The sequence below is a fragment of the Porites lutea genome, chromosome 9 (genome assembly GCF_958299795.1).
Source record: "Porites lutea chromosome 9, jaPorLute2.1, whole genome shotgun sequence".
Classification (NCBI taxonomy): domain Eukaryota; kingdom Metazoa; phylum Cnidaria; class Anthozoa; order Scleractinia; family Poritidae; genus Porites; species Porites lutea.
Genome location: NC_133209.1, coordinates 32,727,136 through 32,752,397, shown reverse-complemented (window position 1 = coordinate 32,752,397; position 25,262 = coordinate 32,727,136). Strand labels below are relative to the sequence as shown.

At 38.7% G+C, this 25,262-nt stretch overlaps 2 protein-coding genes across 2 annotated transcripts in view; both read right to left on the bottom strand.

Annotated features, from left to right (window-relative positions):
• The window catches only part of LOC140948510 (uncharacterized), a 74,887-nt gene that overhangs the window by 43,613 nt on the left and 6,012 nt on the right, over nt 1–25,262 (bottom strand). The window lies entirely within an intron of this gene.
• Nucleotides 172–23,905, bottom strand: LOC140948070 (receptor-type tyrosine-protein phosphatase F-like). The gene is made up of 8 exons (XM_073397291.1): nt 23,694–23,905; nt 14,411–14,437; nt 13,597–13,907; nt 9,776–9,917; nt 8,284–8,589; nt 7,175–7,468; nt 697–978; nt 172–473 (listed from the first exon to the last, which is right to left on the bottom strand). Exons 1-8 carry the CDS (start codon nt 23,770–23,772, stop codon nt 172–174), a joined length of 1,743 nt encoding a protein of 580 aa, XP_073253392.1. The 5' UTR covers nt 23,773–23,905.

Sequence of the window (25,262 nt, the reverse complement as noted above, 5' to 3'; positions counted from 1 at the left end):
AAAAGGCCATTATCTAAAAGACGCAGGTTCAATAAAATTGCCTTCAAACTTAACTAACGCGCTTCCTTGTCACAAACACCTTCCTTTGGCTTTTCTGTTTGTTTGTTTTTGTTTCGTTGTATTTTTTATCTCTTTGTGGTTTGTGTCTTCAAAGTGATCAAACTTGGGGAACTATACCGTACCTGATTGTAACGTCATCACTGTAGTACAGGGAGACCAAGCTGAAGGTCCAATCTTAGTATAGCCTCGTAATCTAAAGCAGTAGCTTGTGTATGGCTTTAGTCCTTCAATAACTGTACTTGTTTCAGTTGTATTGAGGCTTAACTGTGTAGGTTGATCTTCCACTTTGTATGCCACTGTGTAAACGATTATGATACCATTTTGGTCCTTCTTAACAATCTCATTCCACGTGACTCTAATAGTGTGAGCATCTTCAGCATCCGCTTTATCGATGACCGGGGGAGCACTTGGAGCTGTACGTTTAATAGAAAAAGAAAAGAAAGGAAACAAGATGGTGTAGTCTACATGTACATTTGTAATCACTTCACTGATCACAAAATCCAGGTTTACATTAACCTCACAAATGGACCAATGGTGGCAGCCGGTGATGCATTTGTATACTGACGTCCCAGATAACTGTTCAAGTGTAAAGTAAGTAACATGACATAACAAAACATTCAAAGTTACAGGCCATACCATCTTCCAATGTTTTTGCATCAACTATTTCTGAGAGTTTTCCTGAAACAGAAGTTTCAGCAAATACTTGAACATAGTAGACTGTAAATTCTTCCAGACCAGTTAGTTGATAACTGACTTCAATGGGAGAATATCTCGTTTCATCCAAATCGTCCCTTGCTGTTCCATATGTCACTACATAACGCTTGAAATTTCCATTCATTGTTACTGGTGGTTTCCACGTCACCATGATTGATTTTGATGAACGTACATCGAGTTGCAAGTTCCTTACAGAGGAAGGAGCTGCGTGGTTTAGAAAAGAAAACAAAATTTTTAAGCACTACACAGTTTAAACATTAATTATTAAGATTACTAACTAGTCTATCTTGTCTTTTGAATACCATACACCATGCAGTACAAAGTAGAAAAAAGGACTGCTTTATCTTCCCAAAGGGACCGCTTGGGTTGATTTTGTAACAGTCACTATAAAGTCATAGTTCGATACTCTTTATATGCGTTACGTGTGTGCATTCTGTGAAGCAGCTGTTTTAAAAGGATAGACAGCCCACTCTAATAAGTAGCCCCCGTCTAATAGATGCCTCCAATGAGATTTATAGGTCCAAAATACTAGGATCTAGCAAAAGGGAGCCAAATCATTCAATTCATTCAGTTTCATGCTTGATTAAAGAAGGCTTGGCGTATTTCATCTTGTTCGATGTCAAGTTTAAAATGAGGATAGACTAACAATGGCAACACAATGGCCGTATTTATTTTTTACACTAGAGACGGATTATCCGTTGGATAATTCGCGTTAGACAGATAATTTACGTCTTATTTGAAAATGGAACAGTCTTAATTTTGGAGAGACAATCGGTCGGACTTTACCTAGCTGTTTTTCCGTCAATTTTGACTGATTTTGAAGATGGATTATCCGAATCCGTCTTTACTGTGAAAACGGCCAACAACAATGCGCGAGGATTCTGACATGAATGATGGGATTTAATAGAGCGATATGGATCTCTAGACGGCCTGGGCGTATCAATTGATGGAGTAGATATTCCGTTATTTTTAAACTTCCTTGATATTAATTTTTCGTCGAAAGCATATTAGTTTTGTTGAGATTGTTACGGTAAATATGAGAATAAACGCCTCTCTCTTTTAATATGAACGCCTCCTACCTACTAGGAGTAATCGGAGCTTTAGGAGAGTACGTTCGATATGTTTGTTAGGCGTACAGGTAGCAGTTGAGGGGGAAGGGTGGTTGCGATATAGATAAATATGATTATGGCATATTTTGAACGTAAGGGTTGCGTACAGCAAAACCTCTATTCAAACTGTGTATCATTATAAGGTTTTGAAAAAATATTGTATGGTTCGGTGTCAAGTGCTTGTAATCGGAGGAGACATTGGCCAGAGTGCGTCGGGCGTGTACATAGAAAATTTTGTTTTACTGGCGCGAGTTACAGGGCGCAGTTGCTCAAAGGCCGATTAGTGCTTAACCCGGGATTCTTTTTCTTTCTTCAAAAACAATTCTTCGGATAATTTTCTCTGTTATTTTTAAGAGGATCCAATCATAAACTTGTTGACAAAATCAATTACATTGAATTTACTGTTTTAAAAGCTTTCACATCTGAATTCAAACTTCGCACTAACCCTGTCAAAGCCTTTAATGGAATGTGTGTGCGGCTCACGTCAATAACTTTTCCAGTAAATTGGTCGAGCGTGTTGATTTCAGTGACTCGAGAGTGGCGCTACTGTGGGCTGGTTTATAAGTTTTTCCTAATAAATAACATAGAGTTAAAGTGTTCGTTTGTCCGGTGCCGAAAATATCACAAGTCATGACCAAATGGCGCCGCCAAGCTTCACACCTCGGTAGATTTACTTTGTGGCACAACGACTGCCGAGCTATTTGTGACACAACGGTCGCCGAGCTACAAAACTCGGTAAATTTACTTTGTGGCACAACGGCCGCCGTGCTGAAAAATATGAAGGCTCAATCCAAAGTAAATTTTAACAGTAAACTTCTGAAAGATAAACGCTTTGGACGATTCAGCAAACACAGATCGACGTTCGCTATACGAAGATTCAGCAAACTTTTTAAAAGATAAACGCTTTACGAAGACAGAATATCAGACCTCGGCAAACCTTTGAAAGATGAACGCCACAGACACAAGAATCACCACATAAGTTAGCGCGTCAAAGCCCGAGGCAAAACGTAAGCAAGCGCCTCAAAGCGAGGCAAATGTGTGTCGATGACGAAAATGCAATCTCAAAAATCCTTATTAATTGCACAGGACACCCAATAATGCACAGAACACCCAACACAAATTAGGGGTTGCGTTCGAGGTTTAAACGCCCCCGCTTGGACCCCTCAAATAACATGGACGCCCTGGGCGTTTACCTCGTCATTTACGGTGAGTACTTTCAGGATTTGCCAGACACGAGTTTATTATTCACAAATTCTTAATTGCAAACTATTTCAATTTGTCAGACACAAAACAATCATTTTGGGCCGAGAATGTAAGACTCCGTTCACAAACAAGCCAGTTTTCCTAAGCGAACGAGTAAATCTATGCCGTACGATCCCTGCCAAAATTCATGGTTTGTATTTTAACTTAGTCATTTAAATTTTCAACTTCAAAACTAGAATTTTACAGCTGAATTCAATATTTTACACTCTTCCTTTAGAGTTCACATCATTGGAAAACGTTTTTACACTTGTCTTTTAGCTTTTGAACTCAACTTTTTTATTTAACCTTGCTCGCTGTATATTTTCCACTCGCTTTGTCAAATTACACAGTCAAACCATGCAATTTTCAACTCGACAAACAAATTTTTATACACTGCTACTTTTTATTAGTTTTGATGCCTGAACCAGTACTCTACAAAAGAAGCCTTTGTGGGGGTAGGAGATGGTGACCTATCGACCTCCTCCCCCGGCTCTTTCGTCCGTCATGCTTTCTGAAAAAGGGAGTCGGTAGGCAGCAAATGACCTCCAGCTCAAGCCAAAATGTTTTAAAATGTTGCTTGCTCTGTTGAAACGTAAAGCTCATTTTATTGCAGCTAAAGAAGGGTTTAAGGTTTTGTAATTTACTCCAAAGTGCCTTCTGGATCTGCATAACTAAGATTTTAGTTTGTCCGTGAATGCTATGATTTCCTGCAATGTTTTGTTACGCTGGAGCTCAAAATGAAGCTACATCAGCTATGGACAATTGCATTGTGACTAGGCTAGTCAAGATTGTTCTTTACGCAATGATAAACTTCAGCTTGTTTTTCTAAGATTATGCGACCTTATGCGGCCAAAATGATAGAGCTTTGCTGACAAATTTCGAAGGAGGAATATTTTTCAGGGAGAATTGACCGATATATGGGGAACATTTGGGATTGCGCTTAACTTCGTAGCCTGGGTCAGTATAACGACCGCACTGCGGATGGGTTATAAAACATGGACACTCTGAAGGTGTAAGACGAGGGCTACGGACAATGTGAATGCGCTTAAAACACCGGGCTTATTATTTCTTGGTAAGCTAAAAATAAGATCAAAATGTCACTAAATAGCACAATACATGGAATTACGGCTGTTTCTGCAATGAGGTCCCCCCCCCCCGGAGTCCCCTGTATTGACCTCGCATGGATCTTTGTTGTTTATATCTCCAAGGCTTTCAAATGGAGAAGACCGGAGAACTGGTAATGTGAGATAAGCGGCCAAAATCAAATTTGCTACTTAAGTCAAAAATTAAAACCCTCTCCCCAAAGCATAATCTACCCGCTGGTCAAGTAATCTGCTACACAGTCGTTTTTAGTGTCGTCGGGGAGTCTCCGACGACAATAAAAACGGTTACACAGCCGATTATTACATGACTGCTAGGTTACACAGCCGATTATCACATGACTGCTAGTCAAGCTCGTCCAGCTGATTGTATTGTATAAGAAACCCATAAGGGGTTGAAACATGTAACTCGCGTTCAATGCTTGTGAATATTCATTTTGACCATATTTGGAAATCTTAGTGACGGATATCCATTTTCAGCAAAATGGCTGCTGAGCGATCACCATGCAAATGTTTTAAGACAAGAGTTCTGCATTTCAAGGTTAAAAATACACCGTTAAAAGACAAAAAATGGAAAGAGAAAGTTCAAAAGAATGCTCAGCTTTCTTTCTGTGGAGAAAGGGAAGCTTTTCATCAAGAAATCGTCCTTCGAAGAATTCAACCTTGTTTTCTTCACGGCGGAGCCCATGGTCTGTTTTGAAATGCAACCAAGTCAGCGAAGATTTTGCTGAATTTTCAGGTACATTTTGCACTCTATGGCCAAGGCAATTACGCTTTTGAAAGGGAATTTATGTATCTTTAAATGTTTCATAGACGTTTTATAAATTTTTCTCTTCGGCGCTAAAGAAAAATTACAAAATGTGCCCTGATTTGAGATGGATTTTGTGTTGAATTTTGCCATGTGCTTTGCCGATGTCACTTGCGTGAACGGATCCACGATCCAGATAGTGTTTTCCGAATTGCTTTAAAGGATTAACTTTTTGGACTTTGAATAAAAATTTTCAAGAAACGGCTTCTCTGTCTATTGTTTTGAGTTTGTGCATTCATAAAATTAGCTCAAAACACGATCGTGACTACAACATCTAAGTTTAATGTAAGCTTTTAAAATGCTTCTCACATTCATTACACGCATCACTTTTTGCGAAGATGTCAGGTTCAGGTTTTGGACACTTTCGATACGCAGCTAATGAATTTTATTCGAAAATATATTTCACTGTTTATTCTAGACTTTTAACATAAGAATTTTAAAAGCCTATTTGTAGTATAAGTTTACTGTGCAGAGGGTCAACGAGGCATCGTTTTTTGAAGTGATAACTTCAAGAAGTTGCGAGGCCGTCAATGGGTTTCATAATGTTACGTTTGGCCCGGATGGTAAGGCAATAATATCCTGTTCAGTGTTTCGGTAATACTCCTGGTTTCAACCTTTGAAAGCTTTCTCGGCTTTCGGGAGTTTTTCCCCCGTTTGTCGGCGATTTTTTTAAGCGGGCGCGGGAACCTGAAGGAAAATTAAGTCACGTTGTTTACGAAGTTTGATTGGTCAGTTATCTCTTCTTCTCGTTCCAAATATGGTACTTTCTAAAATGAATAATCACGAGCATCGGACAAAGAAAACATATGAGAGTTACACGTTTCAACCCCTTAGGAGTTTCTGATTGTATACAGTTTAGTACCTGAACAAATTAATTCTTACAGCAATTGAAATACAACTAAAATTTTAAAGGAAACAGGTCTCTCCAACTAAAGAGCATCAGAATTTTGTGATATTTGTTGTTCTGTCGGAAAACCGGAAAACAGTATGGTGCAACAGCGGAAATATTATTTCCAAGGGGTGCCTAACCAAGTTGGAAAATTACAGAGATTCCTGGGGGTGTGGCGTTCTGACAAGAAACCCCTGGAAGGCAAATTCCAAGGGGTGGACAGGTCTGAAGCAAAAGTGCCTCTGTCGGAGGGAGGAAGTATGGATAGTTTCTTAAACTACACAATGCATATTGTCCATAGTTGATGTGGCTTCATTTTAAGCCTGCAATTCATTCTTCTGCATATAAAATTTGGATGTATAAATCACTATCCATGAGAATTTAACATTCTGCAAAGAACGCTAAGGACCTGGGCGTGACAAAACATTGCAGGAAATCATCGCATTCACGGACAAAAGAAAGTCTGAGGTAAAAAGCTTTACGTTTTAACAGAGCAAGCAGTATTTTGGCTTGAGGTGGAAGTCGTGTGTTGCCTGACAAAACAGCCGGCGGAGGAGGTCAATAGGTCGCCATCTCCCATCTCCACAAAGGCTTCTTTTGTCTCGACCAACGCTCACTGAAGGGTAAACAAAAGTTCAAAAGTTGAGTTGAAAATATACGACGTTGAGTTTCAAATTTGACGCGGTGACTGGCGAAATGCTGCGAGTGAGTATTGAATGCAAACTTGGCATCTCAGTCAAATGTAGAGTACTGGTTCAGGCATCAAAACTAATAAAAAGTAGCAGTGTATAAAAATTTGTTTGTCGAGTTGAAAATGTACAGCGAACAAGGTCAAATAAAAAAGTTGAGTTCAAAAGCTAAAAGACAAGTGTAAAAACGTTTTCCAATGATCTGAACTCTAAAGGAAGAGTGTAAAATATTGAATTCAGTTGTAAAATTCAAGTGTTGAAGTTGGAATTTAAATGAGCAATTTAAAATACAAACCATGAATTTTGGCAGGAATCGTATGCCACAGAAGTTGACCTTGTTTTGATACAACTCTACTGTTTTATTATGTTTATCCATGTTATTCTTATTCAAACTAGTATTTCTAGCTCTGATTTTCACAAGAAAAGGAAAGAGGTTTGTATCAAAACAAGGTCAATCTCAGCCTCACGTTCAATCAGCGGCCACGGTACTAAGCTCATTACTGTAAAATGGTCTATTCAAAACAATAACATGCATCAGCAAACTTAAATATGCGTTTCCTAACCTCCTTCATTTGGTGTTTTTGTCAACACCACGGTGGAATTGCCAATACCGACTGCAGTAAACCCAGCTACTCTTACAGAGTAACTTGCAAACTCAAGGTCTTTAACTGTGTATTTGAACTGATCTGGTCCAACACTCCCATTCCGTTCATTCCCAGATCCCTCCTTCTTGTAGAAGACTTGGTAACCCAGCAGCTTTCCTTGTTGTTGCTTGACAGGTATGGCATCCCATGATGCAGTTAGTGAAAGAGAAGAACTGGAGCTTAAAGTGAAGTTTGCTGGTGCAGCAGAGGGTACTGAAATTAAACAAACTTACAGCCATTACATCATATCATGAAAGGTTTGCATGATTATCACATGTACATGTAGACATCAGACAAAATTTATACTGTCAGAAGCATTCTTCTTACCAGGATTTCGTACATTGGGAACCACAGGACCCAAAGACAAGCTAAGGGGGGGTCATGAAGGAGAAACGCAATTCACAATTTTTAGATACAGTTAACTCAAAGTTTTCACAGATCTGATTTTTAGATAATGATGGTGTTTTCTTAAGACAACATAACCAATTTAAGTTTGGATTATAATTATTACAATGAAATGTACGTAGGAGTACGTATTCTTACGTTTCGTAATAGGTTATTTTTCCTTCTTTGCACCCTTGGGACCCCTTGGGCTTATTATAGTGGGGCATGTCCCAAAAAAGTGCAGCAATGCCGCAATGCCATGGTCTGGTAAGAACACTGCAGAAGAATTAACACATTGAATGTAATTATTGAATGTCCCAGCTTTGTAAGGCTACAGGTCACTTTACAGTAATAAATGGAAACAAGGCTGGTGTTAACCTTGTGTTGATACAACCCTTCCTTTTTTGTGTAAATAGTGCTATTCTTAAACTACAAAACGTAATTTTTTTTAAGCATCATTGTCATAAAACAAAGGAGGTTTTCATTGAAACAAGTAAATTAATGGTCTATTCTGAGATGTGATGTGACTGACTTTTAAGTGGAAATTTATAGAACCTAAACTACCTCAAGAATCATGCATCTTGATCAAAAGAAAATAACAATTAAAGTATAACCATGTGTACAGAATTTAGTATTAAACTCACCTGATTCACTTGATTGTACTCTTAAAGGTTTAGACCAAGGGCCAATCCCCTCGTCATTGTAGGCTTGCACATGAATGTCATACCATGTGTATGGTGTAACAGTAAGTGATGCTGAATCGAAACTTAAAGGTGGAACAACTTTTTGCATTGAGCCAGATGTCCCATTTACTTCCTGCCATTTCACAATGTAACCTTTTATGCCATCACCAATGTCAATAGGTGGATCCCATGTAATGTTGATCATGGATGATGAAATAGAAATCTGTTTCAGGGAAAGTGGTTGACCAGGAAGTCCTATAGTTGGATCTGCAGTGTATCAGGGTAAAACACAGTTAGATTACTTGTTTGCTTATAGGAACCAGATAATGAATGTTGTGCAGATGTAACTGCAACATAATACTGATTGGGATAATAATAAGCATTATTCTAAATGTATTAGGCACATTATTTAGCATAATTTAAAGTATAATTTCAAAGAATTAAAAAAACATATATTTTTGGATTTCTGTTCACCTCATTGTATGATCTACATGAAACAATTTTCAGATCATCCATGTACATGTACTGCAGCCTCATGATTGCTTAAATCGTGATTTCAAATATCAAAATTCCATTTCTTAGTTTCCATTCAGCTATCGTGTGATATCTAAAGAATCATGCACATCTTGGAAGATGTTATTTCTCGTGAAGCGAGTGAGTTTAGAATCTCGTCATGTGCAAAGTGCGCGAGTATCGCGTGGGGCGCACGTGGTCTTAGCGGCTTGCAAACTCTGTTAGGCCATCAAGGTATATTTGTTTGTTTAAATATACAATAATTATATTGGTCATTTCCAGTTGGCATCTGCCTCCAGTGTGATGTCACGAGGTACAGCTGTAATTATTACAATATTATTGTACATTGTAGGAGATGGCACACGTTAGCTGTTATTTTAGCAAATCCCACCACATATTAGCCTGCAGTCATCCACTGTCACACCTGCATTTCCTTTTGACAACGACTACATATGAAGGATGATCAAATAGGGTGAACACGACACCTTCATAACTTTGCCTACGCTGCCTTAATACAACAGCAACCCCATTTAAATCCCACATCCTATTTAAAGCCAGGGCAATTGGTTCAAGTTTGCTCCAACCAAAAGGAGATTGCTTCCAATATTACAGCCGCTGTTGAACCCACCCTCCCCAGTTACACTTTACGGGCCTCTTCCCCCGAAATTCGCGAGATTCTGCGATACACATACATGTACTATTTCTAGTACACTGTACCTCTACATTGTATCTCCATAATCTTCAGATCATTATTAGGCTTAACCAATTATGGCTTTAAATAATGGGACAGTGTAAAATGCAGGCTGCGCACTGACTGCAGACTATTGTTTTTAGGGTTAGAAAACAATGGGACTATTGTTGTCACATACTCATTTGCATGGTGAAAACAATAGTCCGCAGTCTGCGTTTTACACTGACCAATAATTATATTAAATAATACCTGATTTACAGCCATAGAACTCCATTCTAAGTGCACAGTGTCCAGAGCAGTTTGTTGGATGTAATCTTATGTACTGGGCTGTCACCAAAGGATTGACCAACACTCTCTTAGTACCATTATCATTTGTATTACCCTGAAAAACCTAAAAAAAACATTAAAAATGTATATTCCACTATAAGCTACAGGATATAATATTTTAATATTTTAACGACCAGGAAAATTGTGGACCTTCATGGGTAGCACAGGATCGTTGCGGCAACTCGATTACATATTAGTGCGCCGAAAGTGGAGGAACAGCGTCCAGAATGCTGAAGCTTACAACAACTTCAGCACAGTGGGATCTGACCATCGGGTAGTTTGTGCTAAAATCAAGCTTAGTCTTAGAATATCTAAAGCAGCCAAGAAGATGAAATATGACTGGAAGCAGTTTTCCACTGACCCTGACCTACAGTGGAAATACACAGTCGCTGTCAAGAATAGATACCACGTATTGAGTGATGAAGGTAATGGGGTTAAGTATGAAAAGTTTGTTAAAGCCAACAGACAAGCTATGGAAGAATGCCTGCCTAAGAAAACAAAAGCAAGGAAATCCCTCCGATCATCAAACGCACAAGTCGTATTAGCCCGCCAGGAAGCACAGGTGGCGCAGAGTCTGTATGAATGCACCAACACCGAGGAAGATAAAGAAGCCTGGTCTCAAGCCCCAAGTAATCTGTATAAAGTATATGACCAAGTGAGGGAAGTGGAATTAGAGGCACAAATACGAACCATCGAAGCCTCTCATGAAGCCCAGAAATATGGTGAGGCATGGAAGGTAGTTAATGAGATTACTGGAAGGAAAAGAGCTAAAGAAGGTCAAGTAGAGGGATCAAGCCCTGAGGAACGAGTGACCACATGGCTCACCCACTTTAAGAAACTCCTGGGTAATCCCCCTGAGGTAGAAGATCTGGACGAAGAAATACCAAACATCTTTGAGGACCTTGATATCAATGACGGCCTGTTCACTATAGGAGAGGTCAAGAAAGTGAAATCTTCATTAAAAATCGGTAAAGCAGCTGGCCCGGATGTAATACCACCTGAAGTATTCAAGTTATGTGACTTTGACAACATATGTCTAGACTTCTGCAATCAAGCTCTGATAAAAAATGACAAACCTGATCTGTGGTCCTATATGAATATCATCCCTGTACCTAAATCTGGGGACTTGTCAAAGACCGATAATTACAGGGGAATCAGCCTGATTTGCATTATAAGATGTATAATCGCCTGATTTTAAACCGAATCAGGAGTGTAATTGACATCCGGCCCAAAAGATCTACAGTGGCCCAAATATTAACACTCAGAAGAATAATCGAGGGAGTTAAAGCAAATAACATTGAAGCTGTCATGACTTTTATTGACTTCAAGAACGCATTCGACTCAATTCATCGGGGTAAAATGATGCATATTCTTAAAGCCTATGGGATTCCACCTAACCTATTGCAAGCTATTGAGATGATGTATACGAATACAAAGGCCAAAGTGCTTTCTCCAGATGGAGAAACAGAGATGTTCGACATCACAACCGGTGTACTGCAGGGCGACACATTAGCTCCTTTCCTGTTTATAATCGTGCTTGACTATGCTATGAGAAAAGCTATGGCTGGGAAAGAAGAAGAGTTGGGATTTACCATCACCCCTCGAAGATCAAGAAGACACCCCAAAGTAGTTCTTGCTGACTTAGACTTCGCAGACGACATAGCACTACTGTCGGATGAAATAGCTCAAGCTCAGGAATTACTGCTAACAGTAGAAAAAGAGTGCAAGAAGGTTGGCCTTGTACTGAATGCTAAGAAAACAAAATCAGTTGCTTATAACATTGATGATCCAACACCATTACATACATTTGATGACACTTATCTGGAATGGAAGGATGACTTCAAATATTTAGGGTCATGGGTTGATAACTCAGAAAAAGACATCAGCAAAAGGAAAGCACAGGCTTGGAGAGCTTTGAATGGTATGACGAAAATATGGAAGTCCAATATGAGTAAAGATTTGAAAATCAGATTCTTCATAGCCACCATCGAATCAATCTTACTTTTTGGGTGCGAGAGCTGGGCTCTGTCAAAAGCACAAGAAAAGTCGTTGGATGGAACATACACTAGGATGCTGCGAAAAGCTTTAAACATCCACTGGAGTAGCCACATACCAAACCAACAACTGTACGGAGATCTACCAGCAGTCAGCAACAAAATCGCCTCTCGTAGACTACAACTTGCGGGACACTGTTATCGCCATCCAGAGCTAAGTACCCAGAAATTAGTCCCATGGTAGCCCACACATGGTCATCGTGGGAGAGGAAGACCGAATACTACCTATATTGACACTCTTAAGAGGGATACTGGGGCATTCGAAGCAAGTGAGATTGCTGTACTGTTGGCTGATAAGAGGCTGTGGAAAGATCTAGTGGTTCCCGCCTTCGGGTGACTAAGTGAGTGAGTGAGTGAGTAAGTAATATTTTGGTCTTCTGAACCCAGAACACCTAAGACTACAGACAGAGACCAAGACAAAATAATCTACATGTACAGCTTAAAAAATAGAAAGCATAGAAAGTATTAAGATGTATAGCGTAGTATAAACTCTCCAGCTTCAGACACTGAGGATCACTAAATTCAATGTACCAGTACTGAAACTAAAGTAACATTTGACTTCTGTCTTTATACTAAAACTTTAATTATAACATAGCGCGCGTGCTTGCCCTAAATTTTTATTTACGCATACCCCTGCGTATAAAGATTTTTTTCATGATGACGTGTTCAGCTGTGTTTTTCGTATCTTTTCCTTAGTACTTAGTACCCAAAAATTGACGGCAGTGATAAAAAAATTTCTAGCATATTTGGAATTGAGCTTCTAGGTACTCAAAACAACAGCAAAAGTGGTGAAGATGTTTTGCAAATTAATAAAAGAGCCTGTTCGTTGAAAAGTCTGCCATAAGGACTGACAATCAGGTGGAAAAGAAATATCCAATTTGTATAAAGTGTCCCCTGTTTTTAACGTTTCTTTATCCTTTACAAGACAACTTAATTACATTTAATTATAAGCTTATAAAGTAAGCTTAATAGCGAAAAATTTTGCACTTTTGTTATTGCCGAACAATCCGACTGAAGCAGGGAAATTTCTCTTGCAATAACAAGACAAATTACACATTTAAGAAGACATAAATTTATTACTCACAAAAACCACTGCTGACAGGTATTCTCAAGAAGCCGTAATGACCAGCCATTTTTCGTAAAGGAATAAAAATAAAATAGGACGAGAGTCGTCGGCACGAAAAAACAAGTTTTCCAGATTTTTCCGAGCAAAACATAAATCATCTTTTTAGGGAATCCAAACCATACTCCACGACTTCTTACGAACATATGACTATGTCAACTTTAGGTGGACTTTAAGACTCTTTTTCCTTTGTTTCGGCTTAGTTTCTATTGATCGTTAACGAATAAAGAAGTAAATTTTCTTTCTCAGTGACTCAGTTTCACAGAAAGAATTTTCTTTCAAACTAGACGATTGTGGCGTGTTTGTAAGTAACCAATAGAAGCGTTTGTTTTTTTGTGTCGCGTGTTACGAGAATTTTGCAGTTAATCAAAAAGTAAGCATTTTTGCCAGCTATTTTGTGAAAGAATTTGCTCATGCTTTTAGCTGTACGTATATCGAGTTGTGGATGCACTTGTGAAGGTTGGAGAGCACTGAAGAAGCTACTGAGTTGCTCTCGGCAGAATTTGTTATATTATGTAGTGCACAAGGAAAGTTTAAACAATTACATGTAGTTTACAAATAATTACCTTAACTAATCCTCCATGAATGGTATAGTTCATCCACTCCATTTCACTGGTATCATAACTGAAGTAAAATGATGCAACAAAGCCAGAACCTGGAAAGCCTTGAGTACTGATTGCAGTAATGTTCATAATTTTTCCCAAATTCACTTGTATCCAAGGTTGTGTATCAATTGTATCAGCAACCCAAGATTTTGTGTTATTTAGTCTTGCATTTGATGCTGATGAATTTGAATCTAATTCTGAGGATGCTGTGATATCAGTGTCACGAATTTTCCTGTTTGTCATGCCAAGGAAACTGGAGGCAGTGGTACAACCTGCAAGTAAAAATTGACACACAAACAACTGTTAATGTACAGTTAAAAGAATTTCATAACAATAACAAAATCAAAAGACCTACAACTGTTTAAAACTATATTGTTCCATTGCAAACCATGTGACATTTTAAAGGTATTTTACATATTCATTGTTAATCATATAATGTACAATAATGAACAAATTTACTTAAAATCACGATGAATGTTTACTTAGTGTGTGTACCTTTGGAATGATCCAGATCAGGATCAGTCAGAGTAGTCATGGTATCCGATGAACTAATGAATCCTTAATTCCCAGAGTGGATTGGTCTGTTCCTTTGGCGTGATATGATCCGAGTAATCTATTGTAGGATCACTGATTCCTATTGAGGTTTGCCCAGAGAACGCACCCTCAAACCCTAGACTTAGTGGATCCAGCTCTTTTACAATAGTTATTGAAATAATATTATTATCAATTAATGTTTTAAGAGGATACCATATCATTAACAGTAAGTAAATCATACCTGAAGGGGTGTTAGAAGACTGTGTACCTATGAAAACATGCAAAAAATAGTGTTAGAGAACATTGTAAAGCGATTTTTTGCCGGACCCTGCTACTTTAGCAAAATTGAAAAGAGTAAGATGTCAGAATACTTAAAAAATGATTGCATCAAAGAATATTGAACACAATAATTAATTAATTATTTATAACTACCTCCACATGCAGGCCACTTACCTTAAGCAACTAAGTACCTATTCAAAGCACAATTTTTTTCCCACTTAAAGCCTTCATTTGGAACCTTTTGTACACCTCACCTGTCTCAGTTTTCCATTGTTTCTAAACTCTTATACATGTAAGCAACCATTTCCACTTTACGCACGGTGTTTAGTTTACGATCAAGTACAGTGTATGTTTTCTGTACAGAGCACAGCGATACTACTCACATCATACAAAGAACTTTTGTTGATGTCATAGAACTGCATATCATACAGTAAAAACTAAGAAATTGCATGCAAAACAATGTAAATTATCTTCAGAAAAGAGGGTTTCAGGGCTAGCTCATCTCAATTATTGTAGCTAGTGACTGTACCTCACGTGAGAAACCACTGGATCTTGGCATTTGAGGTGGTAGCTTTGAGGAGGTTCAACTGTATAATTATACGCTGTGAAGGTGAGAGCAGGCAATAAAAGGAAAACAGCAGTCTCATCCTCCCATACAATTTTCATTTATTAATACGTCTCCCTGCAATTTCTATGCATGACTATTACTGAACTCATTCATAACTTGTAAATACATTAGAATATATTTTGAAGTTGACTAAACTGTTTTTTGCTTCGTTTTTTGTTTGTTTTTACTTTGTTTTTTAGTTGCACTGACGCTACACTAGTTTCCGCAGTTTCCGGGAAAACTTGTCAAAGAAAAAAAAAAGTCTTTGGACAGGCTACTAAGCATTTAGAAATTGAGGCAGTCAATAATTATAAATAAGCATCACTTGGAAATCAAAGATCCAAGAGAATTTCAATGGTTGATTAAACTTTATATCACACATTATTTTCCTCATAGCTAATGTACTAAAAATATGTACGGTATTGTTCCAAAAGGTATTTCAGGGTTTCCTACTTCAATTTATAGCTTGATTGTCGCACATACAATAAATATACACTGAGAATAATTTAATAAAACTACTTCCTCAAAGTGAAAACCACTTCGGATTTGTCAATAATGGTCAGTAGGAAAATACTATAATTATTCTAAATTGATGAATTATCATGACATGCAAACGACAACAACGTTTGACTTAATTACAGCTTACTTTTACCTCGAAATGAATAATCTCTGGCAATAAATGTCATATATTTATTACTGTTTGAAAGGCCCGAGGCTATGATAATGAACATGTCAATTCCAGCCAATTACAGTGCAAGTGTAGTTACGAATGTCTAGCTTCCTCACAGACTTTAGACATGCAAGTCCTACATTAATTCAAAATAACAAAAAATTTTTGCTCGCAGAACCGGACGGACACAACAGACAAAGCGACACAAATGAAATCAACAAGACGCTAAAGCAGGGTAAGACTAATCTGCAGAACTGCAGACCGCGGAACCGGCGGAACCTACGGAACCTAAAGAAATGACTGTTTTATTTACAACTGCCTTTAGCTAACGTGATGAAATAATTAGTTACAATCAAATATAACATTGACAGACTGTTCACAGTCCCGTTTTTCCCGTAAGGTCGTCGAGATCGCTCACCTTCACTGGCAGCCATTTTGTAATTGGATTCAAATGAGGGTCTCCCAGTGGGGTCCTTGTTCCCTTCCAAAATTGCCCGATGTTCCCATGTTCCCACACGTTTTCCTTATTTGCTCCCCTTTTAAATGTAATAAATTTGCTTACCACTTATGAACACCCTCAATTCCCTCCCGCAAAAAAAAAAAAAAAAGACGCCAAAAACTTATAAAAGAAGAGAGACGTTCAATTTGTGTGATCATCTCAAGCATTCGAGCGAAATTCACAATCCATCAGAGTGGGATGAGCATTAGAACTAACCTTAACTTTCCAAGTCAATCATCATAATACATTTGTACATAAACTCGTCAAAATTTGCCTTCTTCCTTGCTCGTCTTGATCTTTTCAATGGGGTATTTGTTTGTTGTTCGTCTTCCCCTACACATTCACTGGCTTCTTCGATGGTGACTGATTCCAAATGACCGATTATGTGAGATTGATGATGTATAAATTCGTTCTCAGTCTTTTCAATGATTTTTTCATTAACGAAGCTTTCTTTCAAAGAACCCCATATGTCCTTAACACTTATTTCCCTTTCCGCCTCTCCTGTGAAAGTTAACCGATTGAACACATCGGCATCAAAGCACAAAATCAAAATTGCCCTTGTTTTTTTGGTAGCAGTGGTTACATCTTACATACAATTTCAGTTTGCAAGATGAAGCATCTGAGGCAAGATAAAGATGTTACCACACGACTGGACAAGATCACTTGACCCCTCCTTTCGTCCCCTCTCCCTTCCGCTTGCGGTAACTACTGTTTCTGTCGTTTCTCCTTGGACCTCTCCAATCTTACCGAAAGCAAATGACTGACTTGTAGGCTGCTCTGTTAAAAAGAGATTTAAATAAATATTTGTACAGCCTTTCATCTTCAATCCTATGAGCTGCTTTTGGGCAGCCAGGCTTTGCTGACTTTGCTACTTTCGAAGGCACTGTCGGCATAGGATTTCCATCTACAGATGTGCCAGCCCGCTTCGCCTGTGCTGAATTGCTGATGTGGGTATAAGCAGCTTTCAACTCAATCTCATACACCTCCACTATATTACAAAGACAGATACCATAGCATTTTTGGGAAATGACCAGTTAGCACATATTTTGACACAGAAAAAAATTAAGTTGGAATCGCTCGACAATAATTTGGACACGGGTAATGAATGATCATAAATAAAAATCTTAAGCCAGATCTGGGAAACCTCTCAATTAACTTCTGCTCCTTCGTTATCACTTTGGAAATCGCTGCATTCCACTGCTCTTGGGAATCAATCGCAAATACTCTGCCCTTTGGACAGTTCGCTGTGACTTGAAAGTCTTTTACACTGATCGTCACTCTGAATCTCGCTATGTTTAGCTGGCTACACTGATCTGCAATACCAAATCCTTCTCTAACTCGAAAAATAAAATCAAACAACATCTTGTCACTTTTGCCCCTATTCCCATTTCAAAGGACCAACGCATTGCTTGTTTTTCTTCGCCATCTCTATAAGTCGCATCAGTGACAGGCAGCACAACACGATTGGCAAACGATCTGTCCGCCATCTTGGCAACTGTGACAACAGATTCCCGTCAACTTGTGATCCTCGTAACCTTGTACCCAGACTCCCAACTGAGAGCCTTGACTTTGTTTGAGTTCTTGTGATCTCTTGAATAAAGTAGACAAAACCAATGACAGTGGAGCATAAATGACCATAAATATTCTCTCAGAAATAACGCTCTTTATTTCTTATATCAAAATGTTTTCGTCCTCTAGTTTGTACAGTTTTGTTCCCCTGTTCCCTAAAAAAAGGCTCATGTTTCCTTTTTCCCTTGTTCCCCCAAACCCCTGGGAAACCCTCGGGCTTCGGGGTTCCCAAATCGTCCGCCCGTCCTTTAAGTATAGTTCAAGCTAGACCCGGTAAAAATGGCCGCCTGTAGCGTTCTTTCTAGACGATCTTGCCGAAAAATAGAGGACTTTGAACAGAGTATAACACCATAACATTAATCGAGAGCTCTGGTTCCAAACGGGAAGTCCACTTAGCGAATGTCCAGCTTCTAAGTACGTAGGAAGGAAACGAGAGGCATATATTTAAACAAGGTAGCACAAAGTTGGGAGGATGAGAGAATGTAAACGCGCTTGTGAAATACAGATGATATTGAGCGAATGGCTGGGTGGTATCCGACAACTAGAAGAATACGCGTGGGTAAGTCGCTTGAGTGAGAGTGTGTGATAGTATATATGAACACGTTGTATCTCCTGGTTGAGGAGACCGAGACTGGATGTCTCGTTGGAGGAACATATGCGTCGTATTCTCAGGGCAAGGCTGAATGGAAAAGCTCGTTTAGTCTGTAAGGGGTGACATGATGAACGTAAAAGGTACTGATGTTCGGCTGTAGGTTTAGTATAAAGAACAATTTCAATGATCGATACCATCATGGAGGGACACCTCCGTAGAGAAAGGAGAAAGATTTGAATGAGCAGTTTGACCAGTATAAATTTAATAGTGGGATGAAGGGTATTTAGGTAAATGGAATAATACGTTTATAGTGAGAATGAAATTGAGGAGGTCTCAAAGATTCTTTGTGTATGGTGGATGTACAGCGGTCAATTGAAGTGACGGCAGGCGCCAATAATATCCTCATCGTTCTCATCGTTCTGTGTTTAAATCTATACCGCTCGTTTCCTTCCGACGACTACTAACAAGCCGGAAGTCTGCGACTCGAGGACTTCCTGTTTTGGAACCAGAGTAATACTAAACTGATACTAAACTGATACTAAACCGTAATGGACAAAAGTTTTCTATGGTCTGTACTGTTATTGACAACAGGCTGATTTAGCAACAGAACAGAAACGTCAGTCGGGACGACGGCGCGCGCAAATGAAACAACCGGCTTGACCAATGCCAGAGCGGCAAATTGGGCACCGGAAGTCGTGTTTAATCCTTTCCGTGCGCTTTCTCGTCATCAACTGACGTTTCCGTCCTGATGCTAAATCATCCTATAAGCTCTCGGCCAATCAGCGGGTGGGAAATTGTTCAGTCATTGTAAAAAAATAATTGTAACTAATTATTTTATCACGTTAGCCAAAGGCAGTTGTAATAAAACAGTCATTTCTTTAGGTTCCGCCGGTTCCGCCGGTTCCGCCTGTTCCGCGGCTCCGCGGTCTGCAGTTCTGCAGATTAGTCTTACCAGCTAAAGCACAGCGAAAATCTAAAGTCATTCTAACATTAATACAAAAATGAAAATTTTACCTGTTACTTGAGTAAGTGTGTAAATTAAAAGAAGAAATAAAGTCCATGATTAAGCTCCTTGACGAACAAACAAGGCCATTTTTTGCTTTCAAGTTTTTGGGCTGACGGAAAAAAGTCATTCCATCAGATGAACGGGAGGTGACTATTTGGACACGTGACTTGAAGCGAGCATTATTTCATCGACCAATCAGATTACACGCGCGTGTTCTGACGGAAGTTTTTATCCACTTCCCGTTGCGCTTTCTTTCCATCTGGGCGTTGAGGAGGGAGGAAACTATTTTTAACGCACCCTAATGATACTAAATGTCTTTTTATTTTTTGTTTCCTTTCTGAAAAAAGATAAGGAAGTGCGTCAGTACACGACTCAGCCAGCTTGACATTTTTTCTGAAGGAGGCAAATAAGCCGTATGTCCGTATGTCTTCGATGAAGAATAGAACTTCACGCGTCTAACAATAGCTCAGTCTGTTTAAAAACTGTCTAAATTTACTCCGAATTAGCATGTGTCTTTTTGCTGTTAAACGCTTCAAAATTGAAAAATCCTCGATGATTGTTGTTGATTTTGCCGTAAATAATTCAATGCACTGACTTAAAACGAATTTTTACGTTTTACAAACTTCATGGTTCGAATCGATCGATGAAATATGAGCGCAACCGATGCGTTAATAGTTTGTTTACATTTTGTCGCGGGTTTTGGATAATATTATAAACCTTAAAATTTACGGGCAAATTCGACGAAAAAGCACTCTCACTTACATTTTTCATTTAAGATATTGATTTTAGCACAGTATAAGGCAAAATTAAGAGCGATACTTTCTTTAGGAACGCTATAACTACATATTTAATGGCCAAGCCTAAACAGCGATCTAATCCGTCTTTTGAAAACAACTACAATACGGCTTCTGATAATAAAATTTATAAACGCTGCAAACATTTTGATTCAATCTTATCGAATGATTTTCGTGAAGATGAGTTTTTAAGTGAAGAATACTTTGGTTTCTGATTAGTTTTAACTGTTTTGCCATCGAAACAATTCGCACGAGACCACCGAATTCGCGAGGGTTTTATGTTAGTGCACGAGGAAGAAAACTTGCTTCTCTTTGCATATTAAACATTTTCTTCTTTGTAGCAATGAACCTACTTCTATTGTTTCTGCATTGTCTCTTGAAAGTGTGAGAATAGTTAACCGCTATGAAGTTCATAAGAGACCGAAAACGACGGTAGTCTTTGAAACCTCGTTTTTGCTCGCAAAGCCTAATGGGTACCCCACTTTTCACGGGCGACGTTTTTCAATGGGCACGTTTCTGTAATGTAAAAGAAAAGGTTGCTTCATCTCGAGGGAGCGGGGATGGGGTGGCGTAGAAAGAATTTGTTGGAGGTTTAGCCCTGAGCTTTAATTTCTCGCTCTTTTATGAAGTTCTGCATCCTCGGAGGAACGAGCGCAGGCGCATTGTTGCCCTACCAACTGATTGGGCGGTCGTGATGTGGAACAGAAACTGCCCAGTGTACGACACAAATTATCTTTTATTTATCCACATGTGTTAGTTTTAATTTTAGGAGTAAATAAAATATTTTAACTTTCAACCGTTACTGTAATATAAAAGGAACGCCATCATTGCTTTTGTTGTTGTTGTTATCGTCTTTTGTGCTTGCTTGCTTGTCACGTTCACTGCACAGGCGGGCCAAACGCACGTCACGAGGGAATTACTTACCATAGGTGACGCGCCGGGCAAAAATTTTTTTGGGGGATCGCTTCCTTGGGAGCTTGGAAACTAAGCTTAGAATAGTAACCAAGCCTTCCCATTTAGTTTCCAATCCTTTCTGAGCCATTTCTATGCAATGTTCGGTCAAGTTTAGCTGGCAGCCGACTGGAGGTTTTATTGCAGTAAAGCTGGAAACTTTTACATGTAATACCGAATGGTAAGTCGCAGGCAGTGTTTTAATATTTGAAGTTGTAACTCTTCTCTTTTTGCTTGATAAATTTACAATGTGCGTTGCTCCACCCCTTTTAAGCATGAAATAAGCTTAAAATATAATAATAAACTTCTAAGTTCTACGTTCTAGTTTTTTGCGCTATTGTATAACCTTGATCCTGACAAACTAAGACTAGCTGTTTTCAATCACTGTTGAAAAATTATAGGCATCTGTATAGATTGGAGTTCAAATTTAATTTGAGGTGATATACACGACCCCACAAGCTTTAAGAGCTTTAAAAGCTATAACAACTACAACATCATTGACTTTATGATATTTGGACAGATATAATTACATCATATTATTATCCCCCCCCCCCAAAAAAAAAAAACTATCGTGTTTAAATAAAGATTATATATGCATGCATGTATTTATGACAATGTATGTATTTACGACAATGAAGGTTTTCAATACCTGTTCTCGATGAGTTGCACTTCTTGCGATTGTGCTTCACGCCACCGAGTCCTTCTACAAAACATGTCACTGACAGGAGACCTTGAAGGACGCTATTCAAAAAGCAAGTATTCCCGAGGTTGGAAATTCCCTTTGGATTCATTTCGGAAGCGACTGCTGTCAGAATTAAAAATTTTAATTCGAAGAAGAAAGAGTAACGCAAAGACAGGACGTTCGTGTACACATACAGCGACATTCGATGAGATAATTTCTTTCCCGCGTAAAAAAACCAAAAAGTTAATAGATAACTTTCCCGCGAAAGTTTAAAAAAATTCCGTACCCAGTACCTCTGCTTTCACACTTCTAACCGTTAAGGGGATCTTAGCGCAGGCCGTTCAACCCATCAGGAGGCTTGGTTGCTGATTTCAGCCAGGTTCCCAAGAAAGTGATCCCATAAAAAATTTTTTCGTTGCGCCTACCAACTAATTTGAATTATGACAATTAGCACTTACACGACGGGTGCAAGCACTCGCTTTTTCACACTGCGAGAGCCTACTTGACGTGTCATTTCCGACCTGGCACCCGTCGTGTAAGTGCTAATTATCACAATGTAACGCGACACCGGCGCGTCACCTATGGTATGTGAATTAACTGAATTACATTACACCCTTCCCTCGTAACGTGAGTTTGGGCCGCCTGTGTTCACCGTTGCTCTTTATTAATTTGATTGTACATGAGTAGTCATTTCAAGTCTCACTTTTTGGACTGTTTGATGTAAACAAATATTTCAAAACTTCACGCCTTTCTTGAAAGATGCTCATTTTGCCGGATAAAATTGAAAGCTTTAGACATCCAACCGAACTCACGTGAAGAAAGGATTTTGCGAAAAACGTCCTGAAACAAACGTGTTCAACAAAGAGAACAGGAATGAATGGCAGCTTAAAAAGTAATGTAATAAGTCATGAACGTGACACAATTTGGTGGGGGTTCAATAAAATGAAATCTCCCATACCCCTGACCCGTGACCGCCACGTGCCTTCTGGTATTACATAACAATCATTGGTACATAGCAGATTTCATGAGAGACTACCATTTATATGCTAATATTAAGCCACCAAAGGCCAGGGAGAAAACAATAAAAATTCTATTTGTCAGTCAAATAATCTCTTTCAGTTTCTACAATCTACTGATTGAAGCTTATAGGTAATGTTTAGACCCCGAGATATTGCTCGTATCTGCCAAATTGAAAATAGCCAACAATAGTTTTAATTGTTCGCCTATTCCGCCTTTGAAGCCTACATTTGGTCATAGTTTTTCTTCCTTATATTTTTATTTTAATTTGTTCGCTCTTTTTCTCTCTGCGATTCTCAGCCACGTTGCTCGAGAAAGTCATAGGCGAACATTCTATCCGATTAGCCCCTTCGAAATACAAGTAACCATGATATTGAAAATTGCGTTACTTCTTAAAAGTCTCCGACAAATACACGTACTCTGAAACACGATTTCGTTCCTCTCAGTGCTTTTACGCGTTGAATACGAATGGCATGAATTTTCAGCGACGATAGTTTGATTGTTCGGAGTAGAAGGTTATGATTGCCAGGACTGAAGTAGTAACTGATAGGAAATAGCCAGTGAAAGTCATCTCCGAATGTTTCAAATAAAGAAGTATGTCAGACTCTGTGTTCGTATCATCCGCATTCCCTCCGTACCTAAATTGCTTTCCAGTATAGTATTCAGAGATGCAGTGGCAAAGACTACTACGGAATTGCTTTTATCACTAATATTAACTGTTCAGGATATGAATCACTTCCTCAAATTAGCGTTTCTATACTGCAATACAAATAATCATTGTAGTGATGCTATACTCGTGAAGAACCCTGGGCCTTCTAGAAGGGCAATACTATACGACCCATAATTGTTTAAACTTACCTTCGGCGTACATAAGATCAAGCTGAAGAGAAGCGAACATTATCAGCTTCAACATAATTTTTAAGATTAAGCTGCTCATACTGCAACAGAGGCTCAAACAAAATTTCTTGGCCAAAACTAACAACTGATGAATTAAATGGTATTTGAGCAGCTGGGATGACGCCAAAAATAGGCGTTGCCCTAATGTAAATCCTCTCTTGATATAAATAATGAGGTATAGCAATATCTGCATGTACCAAAACTCGGTAGAGGAAAGCACGTACTCCGGAACACTTGGGGATACGACAAATGACAGATTAAATTTCAGGTTTCTGTTTGTCTTTTTCAGACATTTGACCTATCATTGCGAATTTTTTAGAGTCATTCCGGGTTGTTTGGTGTTCCTGGAAATACATTAAACCAAAGGAAATAAACGCACTTCCCTGGGGAGCTAATTATTTGAAGGGGAAAGTGTCGAGGTCTAGGGGAAAATCGTTCGTAAAATTTACGAGCAAATGTTTTGATAGATATCAGACAATTCTTAGGTGTATTCTGCGTATTAAATTCCTGATTGAAATTGCTTTTGTAGAGTTTCCCTGGGTGACTGATGCCCCGATCTCAGTCCTGCAGTGCTGGCTCCTTCCCAAATTCCTATGAAAAACATCAGCTGGCGTGATAGCTAAGTTCATCAGCTACATAATGCGTTAATCTATAAGGAATACTGTTTTCAGACTGGCTTTGTACATGTGTCTTGCAAAACGAAACAGCACAATTAAATACGTACTATTTTTCAGCAACTGTATTTTTCGTTCGATTTCGTTACAGTTTTATGTTACCTGTATTCTCTTTTTGCTTTAATAGGCCATTTGCACGATGACGTCACTACTACTACTACCAGAATTCTTTTCGTTTTTCCTTTCATCTTCAAATTTGGTAATCCCAGCAAGGTTTAGCCTACGTGCAAGCTCTCCAATCATGGCGAACGAAGCCCCTCGCACTCGCGTCTCCTATAGCGTGCAGCTCTCGTGTGACTTCTCGCAACTCCCCCAAATGGAGGGTTTGCTTGCAGGCTAAGCGAGGTTCAAATAAGCAAAACTCTAATTTGCACAAGAAAGCAATACCCTGAAGGATTTTGGTCGTAGTGATCATAAAATAACGCCATCATGTAAATAGCTTTTTATCTTGATAACTGTAGATCTTTGTTATCGTTAAAGAAGCGGGAAGAAAGAAAAAAAAAAGCAAGAAGAACTGAACAAAACAAGAAGCTGTTCATGGTGGAAAACCAAAGTTTTGCAATTATTATTATTACTTTATTATAATTTTTGATAGCGTGACATTGAAAACCATTAATTCAAGGGCTAAATGTTAGGCTGCTTAGTAGAGAGACAAGGACTGATATTTTTGATGTTACAATTCTTCCTAATCAGCATCCACTTAATTGTGTGGTCTGAAATAAATCATTGTTTTAATAATGAGTTATTTACTGAATTAAAATTCAGTAAATAAGTTTATTATATGGCAGAGTCTGTTGTCGCCATGCGATTGGTCAATTTCTGGTCTGTAACTTGTTATACGGACCAAAATTTAAAA

What these genes read in the sequence shown, in the direction of transcription:
- LOC140948070 (XM_073397291.1), bottom strand. Translation starts at nt 23,772, where the DNA reads ATGAGCAGCTTAATCTTAAAAATTATGTTGAAGCTGATAATGTTCGCT. An exon ending in GTTCTATGGCTGTAAATCAG is followed by an intron (nt 8,590 to 9,775) that starts GTATTATTTAAT and finishes GATACACTGCAG; the next exon opens with ATCCAACTATAGGACTTCCT. An exon ending in TGCAAAAACATTGGAAGATG is followed by an intron (nt 474 to 696) that starts GTATGGCCTGTA and finishes TTAAACGTACAG; the next exon opens with CTCCAAGTGCTCCCCCGGTC.